Source organism: Neopelma chrysocephalum, unplaced genomic scaffold (assembly GCF_003984885.1).
Source record: "Neopelma chrysocephalum unplaced genomic scaffold, ASM398488v2 Primary Assembly neopelma1_22b, whole genome shotgun sequence".
Lineage (NCBI taxonomy): Eukaryota > Metazoa > Chordata > Aves > Passeriformes > Pipridae > Neopelma > Neopelma chrysocephalum.
The window spans coordinates 7274714-7287085 of record NW_020897690.1 but is presented as its reverse complement, the minus strand read 5'-3'; the positions used below and the strand labels follow the sequence as shown (position 1 = coordinate 7287085).

Here is a 12372-nt window from a genome sequence, read left to right as displayed (position 1 = left end):
TTGGAAAGATAATCTTGCCGGCACTGTTGCTCCTGGCTCAGTAGAAGAAAGGCACTCTGTTCCTGTCTGCTCTGTTTTCCAAGAAGAAAGCTGGCACTTTCCATTTAGTTGTGGGTGGGAGTGTGAATATCAAACTTCCTCATGGAAAGAGCCCTGTAATTGCTAACTGGTTATGGGAAGGGATGAACTACTTTCTGAGACACTAGCTGAAAATAAAATGAGGTGTTTATACAAAAATTGAAAGTGTTTATAAGAGACAAAAAATTATTAACAAAGCACTGACTGCAAGCCCTTCTTTTGTAACATCCAACAGCATTTTCTTTTGCTTTGAATTTCCGCTGTGAAAAAAACCAAACACGTTTTCTGCCAATAGCTGTCTGTCTATTAAAAGAGAAGTAGCAATGACCCTTCAGTTACAGGGTAGAGAGCAATGGTGGTTAACACAAAAATAACTTCAACCATTTCAGGTGAACCTACTCCCAGAAATGGCCTGTGCGTCATTTTCTTTTTTTTTTACCTAAACTGATGCAAAATGCAGAATAAAAAACAGTTGAGAAGTTTGAGTTTGTAGGATTCAGGCAGTAATGCAAATGAAATGAGAGCCAAACTAGTGTTCGAATATGTTTACTGAGAAAAGTTTCAAAACCTTTTTCCCACTAATAATGGGGTGTGTGCACAGTTTCCTTATAAGGGGATACAGGTTTAGAAATTAGTTAATATGTGCAAAGGCCACTACTTGTGCAAAGATAAACACGCCTGTTTGTACAGCTTTACATAAACAAGTGACTGCTCAAGAAAATGGTAGTATCCATTAGTAAAAACACCCAGTAAGTTTACAAATGCAAAATCAAAGGAACTGTGCATTGGAATATATGCAGATAAACATAAAGTTTTACCATACGTTTAATTCTCTTGCCATTACAGATTTAATAATGCTATGGATGATAAGTTTTTAACTACAAAGTTGAACTTCAAAATAATTGTATTATATTATGAAAAAATCTTGTATTAAGAAAAAAGAACATCTACAAAAGAAGCACTATAAATGTTACAGCAGTTGTCACTATCATTTTTTCATAGTGATTCCATTATGAGCAAGTTAGTTGATTATATTATCACTTGGTTTATAACAGTTGCCAGATTTTACATCTGCAAATGTTTTCCCTCTGATAATCCCAGGATAAATACATTTAGTATTTTTGCTGTGAACAGAGTAAACTGATCTATGTGCAATTAACATAATCTCTATACATCATTTGTTAATTCCCACAGCCCTATGAGAAGGTAGCCATCACTTTGACAATAACAATGCAAGTCCTACTGGCTGCAGCTAAATCTTACTAGGTTGTTCTTTTTTTTAGTAGCTATCTGTCCCTATTTTGTACTGCAGAGCAGTGCAACCCCCCTTAAAGTCCAATGATCAGGATTCTGCACTGTTTTCAGATATAAAGAGAAAATGTATGTTAGATCTGTTCTCCGAGGCTTTTTGTAGACAGGGCAGGAGTACACATTTCCTTGTTGCTTCTTTGGGTCATTTAGTGCTGTTGTGCTAACAGCATACACGTGGACCACAGGAAGACTTGTGAACAGCACCTAAGAATGTTGAAAGAGACACAGGGCTCAGCATTAGAGAAGCAGGATAGCAAATCTGAATCTAAACACTAGAACTAGACTCAGTAAAGGCCTTCAGCAAAAGCGCCAGTAACTCAGCAGAGGTACATGCAAGAACAGAAGTCCTATGCTTGCTACTACATTGACTCTAAGCCTGTGGCAGCTCTGGGACAACAGACATCAGGAAGGCTGATGGAAGGAAAGGAAACCAGCAGAAACCTGGAAAACTGCATGCCATGGAAGTAGATGGAAAAATGACAGCGTGGTTCTAGGAGGGAGAGTAACCATTGTCTTTTTTCACATCCTTTGCCCCAGTTTTCCCTGAACAGTGACCACAGCATCTGATCATTACTCCATAGCTAGATTTTAAATCTGCTTAGTTACATCAGCAAAATGTAACTCTGTGCATGGATAACTGAGCATAAGGTCGGAACTAATACCCTTCCTCATATTAAAAAACAAACACCAGGGATTTCTAGTCAACCAAACACTGACCTCCATAGCAAACCCAGGCCAGGGCTTTGGGAGTTCTGGTAGGGTCCCACTTGGTCAGTCAAAAGAAGACTGATTATGGCTTGCACTATTTTATTTGAACATAACTGTGCTTCTAGTGCCCCTGAAGCCAAGAAGCCCAGCCTCTGGTCTGATTTAGTGCAGTGCATCCTAAATTCATTTTCTGACAGAAGTCTTTTTGTTTGCTTCTTGTTTGCTTAGTGAGTAAACACTCTGCCCTCTTCCGAGCCCTGCTAGTGTTTTACCCTCTTAAATCCCATTGTGAAACCACCGCTGCAGGCACTCAACATACTCCCTGGTGTTCTCTGAGCATACTGTATTATTCTACAGTCAGTCATACTCATTTGATCCTTACCTTTGGCGGTGACTCGATCAGCTTACTGTTTCTGCGGTCCCAACCTGCCCCTTCAAGGTAAAGGCCATAAATGTAAACCCCACCAATGTCAGCAGGAGGAGGGCCAACAACATCTTCTTTCATCATCTTGGTCACTTCATTGTGTAAAACAACACTGTCGAGTGCCCACCCTTTTGCTAAATTCATGCGAGTTGTCTCTTGCCTCATAGCCGTTAGGAATCCCTAAGGAGACATAGAGGAATACAACATAGAGGGTTTTTTTATAAAGCTTTGAATTCAACCATTTCCAACATTTTTTTTTCCGGGGTAAGTGACATCAGCTGTACAAAACCTCGTCCCACAAAATTTCATATATATATAAACTAAATTGAGTAGTCTAAATACAATGCTCTCCTACACTTTCCCAGTACCATTCATTCTTACATAATTGGTGTGCACATGCTGGTGCTAAGAAGCCACCAAGTTGGCTTATTTAACATATCAGAAGCTGCCTGTATAACTCACCTCATGTGCCTATTTTACAACCAAACAGATAGAGAGAGGTTTGCAAAGCTGCCAAATTAATGTGTCTTCAGAGGTTCCAGATACAGGTAATTTTTAATTTCTGTAACACTGGCTATATTACTCACCTTTTCTTATACCAACATTGTAAAAAATGCATTTCTGTCAACAAGTAATGAAGCATTTTACAGAATACAAAGGAAGTATGATCTGGGATCATGAAATTACTGAAATGCCTCTGACACTTTGCTCAGTGAAAAGTCTTTATATACTACAATACCATACTATTTCAGACAACAGAAAGATAAACCCAGAGCACTTCAGCAGCACAGAATGAAATTTAACTCCCTTCTAAAGAGCTCCAAACTCATGATATAGTTACAAGCTATCAAAAGACAAGCCAGGCTGAAGATGCTTGTTAGCTTATCTGATACAGCTGTCCATGTGCAGACACACTGCAGTAAACGGGAAGAGCCTTAGTCCTTAGAGATGGGAGACTCTAAAGAGTCCTTAGAGTCCTTTGCTCTTCCAGTGGTCATGCTGTAGATGTGCATCTTATTTTACCGCATGGAAACCCATCTGTGTAGCCAAGAGATGAATGAATAAATCACAAAATTGAATATGCAAGAGCAATCGAAAGGACAACTAGGAAAGAATAATTTTCACATCAGGTTTCAGAACAGGGAATGAAAGCATCTAGAGACATGGAAGGGGGGATAGAGAGCTACATGAGGAACGCACAAAGGTGGGAATTAGAGAGCCAACAGCACAACTAGAAGAAATCAGGAGCAATGAGGGAATTTAACAAGCTTTTTGTTTTTCTTCAATATTCACAGTGCAGGATGCTGATGCTCTGTGGAACTACTGTTAGGGGCAAATGAATGGAATGAAGCCAGATGTGGAAACATCTGGGCTATTAGCTACTGAATGCAGGGGCCAATATCTGACTCCTAGGGCTGAAATGCTTGTTGCATCCGCTAAGCTTGGTAGCCATGCAATACCCTTTAAGTTATGAGAACGTGAGATGACTTACAGGAACTCAGATGTTTCTGTTGAGACATTGGTTGCTTCTCAATATAATCCCAGAGACCCCAGGACAAGTGTTTTAAAGTAGTTTTGTGATAGTACAGATAATTGTAATTGCGTTTGAAGTAGTTGAGAACTCTGGCATGTAGCTAAGGGAGAGAGGATTAAAGGCCAAGTTCTTCTATCAGAAATGCCATTAAATAGAAGCAGAATCCTTGCAGTAATTTGTGAAATTTTAATTTGTAGAAACATACTAGAACCAATAGTTTAAAATACATGAAGTGTTCACTGGCAGAAGGCCCCAGAGGGCTACTGCATCCCAGATAAAGTGAAATATTAAAGAAAGAAGAGCCTGAAGAGGACAGGACAGAGGAATGACTGTATTAAGGGAATCAGTTCAAAGGCACCATGGAAACACTGGAAAAAAAGTAAGCTCAGAGCTGTGAGTCGTCTTCAGGGATAAGGTTTAGATAGCAGATTATTCCTACAGAAATGGCAGGACCTATATGCTGTCTGCAGTGGGACTTTTAATGCTTATCTGCTCATTTGAATGAATCCTAGACTGTTTAAATACTACAGCTGTGAGCTGGAGGCCCAGCTGGGTGTCCCAGAGAAGGTGAATGGTACAACAAAGAGCAAGACACCATCAAGTGGCTTGAGGTGTCACTGTACAGCTGAGGGCTTGGCTCACCCCAAAACCCTCTGTCAGGGACATAATGGACCACTTGCAATGACATTTGCTTTGATTTCTGGTAATCCTTGCCTTTGTTTTTTTTGTTGGTTTGGTTTGGTTTGGTTGGTTTTGTTTGTTCGCATGCCTCACAATACTTAAAATCTATATATAGGACAAGTGACAGCAACTGGATACAGAGATTCAAACAAGGAAACAATAAAACAGTGTCAGCCACAATCTGGAAATTTGAAGGTAGAAATGAGATATGCTTAGTGTCAAGTTTTTTGATGAAAAAATCCAGTAACAGATTAACTTCACTGAGGGAGGTAAATTCTTGTTTTGTTCACCCCAGTTGTCTTGACCCAGTGCAGACACACAGAGGGAATCAGGTTTCTTTTACATAGAAGTCTGAGCCAGCCATCATTTGTATCACTAAAAATAAAGATTAACTTCTGTGAAATTATTGAATTTATCCTAGTATATAAACAGTCCTAGAAAATGCAGAGTCAGGTATTATATTAGTTTTTATTGCCAGAATGCCTCATTTGCCCAGTGTTATAAATCTGCTTTGTTGTCTCATGTTATCCATGGCATTTATCCATTGACTATAAAGCAAACAGTAAGATATATGCAAGTAGGCAAATTACTTAGGAGCTGTATTTCATCTTACAAATGAAAGGATTTTTCTGACAACTTCTCAGGTGTTACAAACAAGCCATTAGAACTGCAGCACTAATACCTCATCACCTCAACTTGTTTGAGAAGAAGAAAATCAATTTTCTCAACACATGAAATACTGATTTTAAACACAGCAATATGACTATTAACAAAATAACAGTTAATTAATTAGAAAATGAATACTTTCTCAGGTGATTTTCTTTTAGAATGAGCCAATCCCACAGCCTGGGCTATCGAAAATTAAGACTACAACAATAACCATCTGATTCTTAGGCTTGTGATTGTCAGCACAAATAAATTTTTAAATCTCTGCACACTATATATTTAGGAACTTTTAGAACCAGGGGTTATGAAGTGTTTAATTTTTGTATTTCTAGAGGCTTTCTCACTTACTGTGGTCTATTAAATCACAGTGTCTTTGGGGATACTTTACAGTGATTACTTTGCAGCTCTTTCAAAAAATCCACCTATATGGATCCAAAAAAATGTAGGATGCCCAATCTGGGGTGGCAGAATTTCAGGCACAAACCTAGAGCACAAAAAAGCCAGCTAAAATGGCCAGTACAAAAGCTCTATCAGCTCTTGCTCATCTGTAGTGCAAAAGCAAACACCAACTCAAAAAACACAGAACTGTAAAAGCTTGTTAGGATTGCATCCAGACTGATCATTGCAAAAGTTACTTTGGAATATTTTAGAGTGCTGCTATCAGTGTGTTGCTAGCAAACCAAGTATGGAAGCATAATCATTTTATTAAAACTCCTACTCCTTTCCCTCATACTTGGGAACCTTTTGCTCAGGGGTTCTGTGAGCACGCTTTCATGCTATGAAGTTGTATCGGCAGACAGCTGACACAGACATGATAGATGATAGATGGATATTTCCCAGCAGTAGTCCTAGAGAATATTTGCCACTGTTGCTTTCTCTATTCTAGGCAGCTGTTTTAGCTAGCTTTTGCATTGCTAACAAGTACTGAGATTAAAATAGATCTTCAAAATAGCTTTTTGCTAAGACTTCACAGAAACCTGTCGGCTGGATACTCTCACAATGACTCATTTCCACAGCTCACGCTTCCCACAAACATCTGTGAATCACAAAAAGCTTTAATGAATGTGGAGAGCTTTGCAAAGTCTATACATCATCTAGGTATGTATACTTTACTTCTTTTAACTGTGCTCTCAGCTGTTCCCTTTTTTGTGTTTCATTTCATGCCAGGTTTTTATTTTAGATGGTGCAGACGAGAGGCTGTATTTTTTATATGTCTCCACAGACCATGTCTGGCACAATTCTGGGGTGGTATAAATAACAAACCTTCCATTTCAAGGAACTGATTTGCAAGGATTGAGATCCAAGTCCAAATCTCTTCTTCCTGTGTCAAAGTTCTGGAACTTACCTTGTTTTGTACTCAAAGGTATTTTCACTCAATAAATAAGAAACAGAGGAGATGGGAAAAGGAAGATTACATTGAAATGTGAAAATATGTACTTATCCAATTTCCTCACTATAATTAAAGCATTTCATTATTTCAGTAGCACTATTTTGGTCGAGCAAAATTTTCTTCAATAAATGTTGAAGATAATTTATCCTATATTTATGCTAAAAATTTAATTTAGATTACACTTCATATAGTCAATATATAGTCAGCTTGAAGTTCTCTCAAGGTCTAATTTAACTGTTACACAGAAGATATAAAGGTCAATCTGGCAATCTTACCTGTGGATTAAAGAATCCTGTCATCCAGAACTGGTTTGGACGACCATCCTGCAGCCAGCTGCTGAACTGCTGGTTTCTTTCAAGAAGCTCAGTAAACCAAAATCCTAAAGTAGTTGACTCCCAAGAAATCTTAAACCACACTTTTGGAATTCTAGCATCATACATATTATCTAAAGCATCTTGCAATTCTTCTGACATAATTATGGTTCCTGAAAGATAAGTAAAACATTCAGAATGAACTTTCCCTTAGCTTGCAAAGGCAATTAAAACTTCCAAATGACATTCTGAGTCTAATAAACCCTCTTTTGTTGTGCCTTAATTGCACACCTGTAGCACTGCATTCTTATCAGTTTGCAGTTAATTTGCTCAAAATTATAAGACTTGATTCAAAGTTAAAAGTGATAAGATAAATGATATTTCTTCTGTTGTTTTGATCAGAAATAAAGATATGTTTCTTAAACAACTTCTTCTTCCTCACACACATTATTTATATCCATTATATTCACAGTGTGTTTGGAATGTGATTAATAATTTAAAACTTTTTAATATATTTTAATGGTTCCTACATGCATGATCAATGATAGAGATACACTGTGTAATTCATCTATATCCTAAGCATGTACCGACAGTGATTATATTCATGATTCACTGTTATTAATGATAACTTTGTACATTTCCATTATCAAGATTCTCAGTGGGAAAGTAGTAGGTAGAATAAAGCTAGAGGCAAGATTTTTTTCTGGTTTTTGGCAGTGGCAGTGTGCACTCACATATTCCATTTCCATGCGTAGTATTGTTCTCCCCACTAAAATGTTGGCATTTACTAAGACAGTGGTTTGTCAGTGACACTCACCATTCCATATGCCAGAAGTTCCTACATCTTATCAGTCTATACTCTCAATAGTACTGAAATCTGGCACATGGCCATGCTTCAGAATAACTTCTCTATTCCAGAAACTGGTTCTATTATTCTATAGGTATGGTCTGGCAGTCCTATACCCCTGGTCTGGTACCCCCAACTTTTATTAAATGTTCACATAATACCAATGTTCAGTGTATCAATCATACACACAACTGCTGTAATTGACACCAAGATTACATAAGATACCAAACAGAGTCCGGGGGCTTCCAGCACAGAGCATGTAAAGGAAAAGGAAATGGTCTGGGTGACTGCAAAGAAGAACTGCAATGATCCATCCAAACATACCTTTAAGGAAATGTGGCTTGTAATAAGTAAGCATTTCAAATCCCTTCCTCCTATTGGGGCTGGCAAGGCCCCAGTTCAGGTGAAGGAAAAGAATATCCAGAAACCAAACTCCAGCTTTTAATTTTGAAGAATACAGTAGCCAACCTAAACACTCATACAACAGTGTGGGAAAATCTGGTACTTTCTGCAATGTATCAATTGCAAATAGGCTTTGATCTCTTCTAGCATGTAATGAATGTCTGTTTCCATTTAATGCACCTCTTTTTGTGCAACAAATGCTAGGAGAAAACTATCAACTTTTACAAAATTTTAAATATTAAAAAATACTGCCTACCCTGCATTCTCTGTAACTGCTTTGTAGTCAGGCTCAGAATAACATTTTGGGGTAAGAGTCTTTTATAACACAATTAGTAAACCTTCTCTTTGGGTATTAATCTTCTCTAGCATATAACTGAAAGAACCAACATTTAAGAAAGAAGCAACTCTCTGTCTTCTCCACTTTGCTTAGAAGAACCTAATATTACACCATTCACTTTATTCACCTTTTGGAGACAGAAAAAATGAAAAAAAAAAAAGTCATGCAGTGCATGTCAGTTTTAACTTCAGAGCAACCGTAGTGAGGGCACAAAACAAGTGAAGAGCATCCTGTTTGAGCCCTGGGGATCATTACCATTGAATTGAGAGACAAAGAACTCTTTCAACTCGGGTTCTTCTTTGTTTTCAGGCTGATACAGTCAGCTTTCTCCTTTCCTTCTCTATTCTTCTGGGCAGGCTGGAGCTTTTCAAATAGGGAGATACAACCAGCCTCTGCCCTGGGGTATTGTGAAATCCCTTAGGATGTCTGCCTGTTATGACTCAGAGCAGCTGTTGAGAAGACTAAGCCAAAATGTTCTTGAGGATGAGGTATGTTCACAGCTCTGGCCATGCCCATATAGCTGCATAAATATTACTAGTGAGTGGGTGTCATCTCTGGCAGTAGGCATGCAGTGCTTGAATTTCAGCACTAAATGACATCTGTGGGTGTTGGGATGCATTGCTGCAGCTATAATACTTTGATAAAAATAAAAATAATTTAAAAAATAAAATAATTGTCAGAAATAAAATCAGTACCACAGGAGAAAAATAATGGCATCTTCCTGGAGAAAGATGATACAGCTGTTTGAAAAACTGTATTTGATAAATTGAATTAGTAGTACAACACCATAAACTTCTCATGTTTAACTTCTGAGAAGCTCAGAGCACTGGACTATATGAAGACACTGAATATCCTATGAATTTAACATGACAAGCTCGAATATTCTATGGATCAGACAGGTCACCTGTTTATAACTTGGTTATTTGCGGGGTTACTTTGTGATATTCCCTTTCTTGAACGTGAAAGCCAATCTGAAAATGACTGATGAAGGGTCAGGTCAGTTAAAGACATTAGGGCATTTCCATGCTTCAAAAATAATATGTACTGTAACCATAGCGTTTGCACAGTATACACAGTTTGGGAATTAGGATTTCCCTTTTTCATTGCCCTAAATTTTTGCTATCGCCCTTCTAAACCGCATGTAAATCTATCCAATTGCTGAGTAGTGAGCAACTCAAATAAAGCTTCTCAGGATTCTGAGGACTAGTTGTTATTGATGATTAAAGTAAATAGTCTGTTCTTTTAAACTGAGCTGGTTTTACAGTGATTCATTCAATAGATATAATGCTTTGAATGGGCTCCATCAGGATCTTGTATTATTTCATGGAGTTGCCCCTTTTCATTACCATACCTTCCACAAGCTCAATCTGAAAACTGTGGAATTTGTAAAATTTGGATCCGTGTTTTGAATTTCACATTTATGGGAGCATGTATCTGGACTAGAAAACTTGCATATCTCATTTAAATGAGTACCTAAAGTTAGGAACTTAGGATCTTAAATTCCAGCATGAACCAAAAAAGTCTCAGTCCACTGAGTGATTCTCTTCCCACAGGCACAGATGTGAATCAAGAACAACTAGAATAATTATGTAGGATATAAATGAGAAGAGAAGAAGCTAGTTTCTACATCAAGTACAGTTTGCCAATAGCTGATATCATTATAATAAGATTGGAGAGTACCGCTGGAGGACAATACTTGCTAGACAATGAGTCTGTGAAGCTAGCCTGAACAGTACATAGAGGAAAAAGCTCAGTGAAAGCATCAGTCTATGCTATCAGACTATCAACTACACAAGCTGTTCTTTTCAGCCTTTAATACCCATTCAAGTTTACCTCCCAAAGAACCAGCTTTGTTATTGAAGCAGTCACACCTTGCCTCCACTACCAAGCTTCAACTCCCTGTTCTTTGCTGAACATGCTGAGAACACCAACTTGCTTGTAGCTTCCTGAGTTTTCCTCCTTTTTGCCCTAGGACAACAGCTAACTTGCCTGTGTTTGCTCCAAAACATTACTTATTGTTATTATATCCAAAGGTACAAGTTACACAGAGTACTAGATGAAAACAGTAAAAGCTAATGTATTTTTCCCTATACCTAAAACTCTTTTTTTTTTTTTTAAGCTTTAGTACAGTTTTGCTAGCTCTGTGACCACCATTACTATGGTGATAGAAGTCAACTTTGCTTCAGGCAGTTCTTTCAGTTCTTCAGGTATGTCTTCCTTCACTTGCAGTGCTCGGGCACTTCAGCATTTGCAGATGATTCCCAGGAACTCTCAGAAGCTCATTTACCTCCACCATGCTGTTTTAATTCCAAGGCCCTCAACAGTTTATCACCACCTTTTGCTCCACGTCTCCAGAATAGGAAGAGTAAATCAGGCAGCCAAGCCCTGAAATGCACAACACTCTCTCCATTTTTTTACTTGTAGACTCTCCAGCTGCACCTAACCTTTGCCCCTGTTCTGCTTTCTCTTTGTTTCCCACCTTCCTTTTCTGGTGCAGAATCCTCTGATTTAATTCTTCAAGTCAAGAGAGATGAAAGGAACTGAGAAACTTGAGTAGCATGCGATTTTTCACATAGAAAAGCACACAAATCCTAGATTCTCTTCAACAGCTAAATCCTTCAGTCCGTAAGAAGGCTATTTGAAAGTAACCTTGCAAATTGTTCTGAAAATTTACCAGCTCCAGTACTAAATGTTTTTGACTGCACCCACCAAAAGACTGAAAATAAAAAATTTAAAGCAATAATTTGAGGATGAAATTCCATGCACAACTCCATGAAAAACTAATGCAAATTACTACCCTGAGCTAGAGTAATACAACAGCCAGCCTCATGGCAAGCATATGTAATAACACATATTAAGAAGTCCAGAAATTACATGCCACACTGTGAAAGACGACAGGATGCATTCTGGCATTCTTATCAGGATGAGAAGTAAATAATGGATGAGAGCTGCTGAGCCAAGATTAACTACACCACAAGACATACTAGACTCATCCCCTCCATTCCTCAAATGATTTCCCGATTGTTACATTCCATTAATATCCTCACTGAGTGCTCTCAATAATTTTCTGACAAAATCCTCATCCAAAAGTGATGATCCCTACAAGCCTCACACACACACACACTGTAAGACTTAGTAAGGTAAGAGCCCAAGATCTTTTAGCCCAAAAGTCTATTGCCATCATCAGCAAGCCAAACTAAAATTGTGTGTTAGCAGTGTTATAGTATTACAAGTCAAAACAGAACTTAGCCAGACAGTGGCTTCCCTTTCATGTGAAATTACCTTTCCTGTGCACTATGGCAAGATGAGTTTCCTGAGCTTCAGTTTTTCGCCATGTACATTAAAATAAAGTACCAGTCTTTCGACTCTTTTGGACTTAACTTATATCCTCTTTTAAGGTGCTACACACAATGGCCAGAAATTCCTTGCAGCATCATAATGCAAACACTACTTTCAAGATCACGGTATTTGAGTTGGAAAAAAATAGCAAATCTTTACCTCTGGCTTAATGCATGAGTTTGTGTAGATAACATGAAAATTCTACATTAGTCCTATAACATATGTAAGACTACATTGCCACAGGACTGCTGTATTCTCAGGAAAAATGTTAACAGGAAAAAGATTTCTCTCTCCTAGCTTTGCAAGTACTGCACAAATAGCAGTGGGAGTTCTGTGATTGTGTG

The 12372-nt window shown here is 38.1% G+C and overlaps 1 protein-coding gene across 5 annotated transcripts in view; it reads right to left on the bottom strand.

Annotated features, from left to right (window-relative positions):
- Window positions 1-608: 608 nt before the first annotated feature.
- LOC113965613 (dynein heavy chain 5, axonemal-like) overlaps window positions 609-12372 on the bottom strand; it is a 156934-nt gene continuing 145170 nt past the window's right edge. For 4 of the 5 annotated variants that reach the window (XM_027679275.1, XM_027679284.1, XM_027679294.1 and 1 more), the window contains 3 exons: window positions 7068-7276; window positions 2480-2701; window positions 609-1593 (listed from right to left, as the gene is read on the bottom strand). In XM_027679275.1, the coding sequence (XP_027535076.1) occupies window positions 1375-1593; window positions 2480-2701; window positions 7068-7276 (650 nt within the window). In that variant the 3' untranslated portion in view covers window positions 609-1374. Of the gene's footprint in view, window positions 1594-2479; window positions 2702-7067; window positions 7277-10705; window positions 11075-12372 lie in introns of those variants that run through there. The other variant, XM_027679310.1, reaches the window with a different exon arrangement.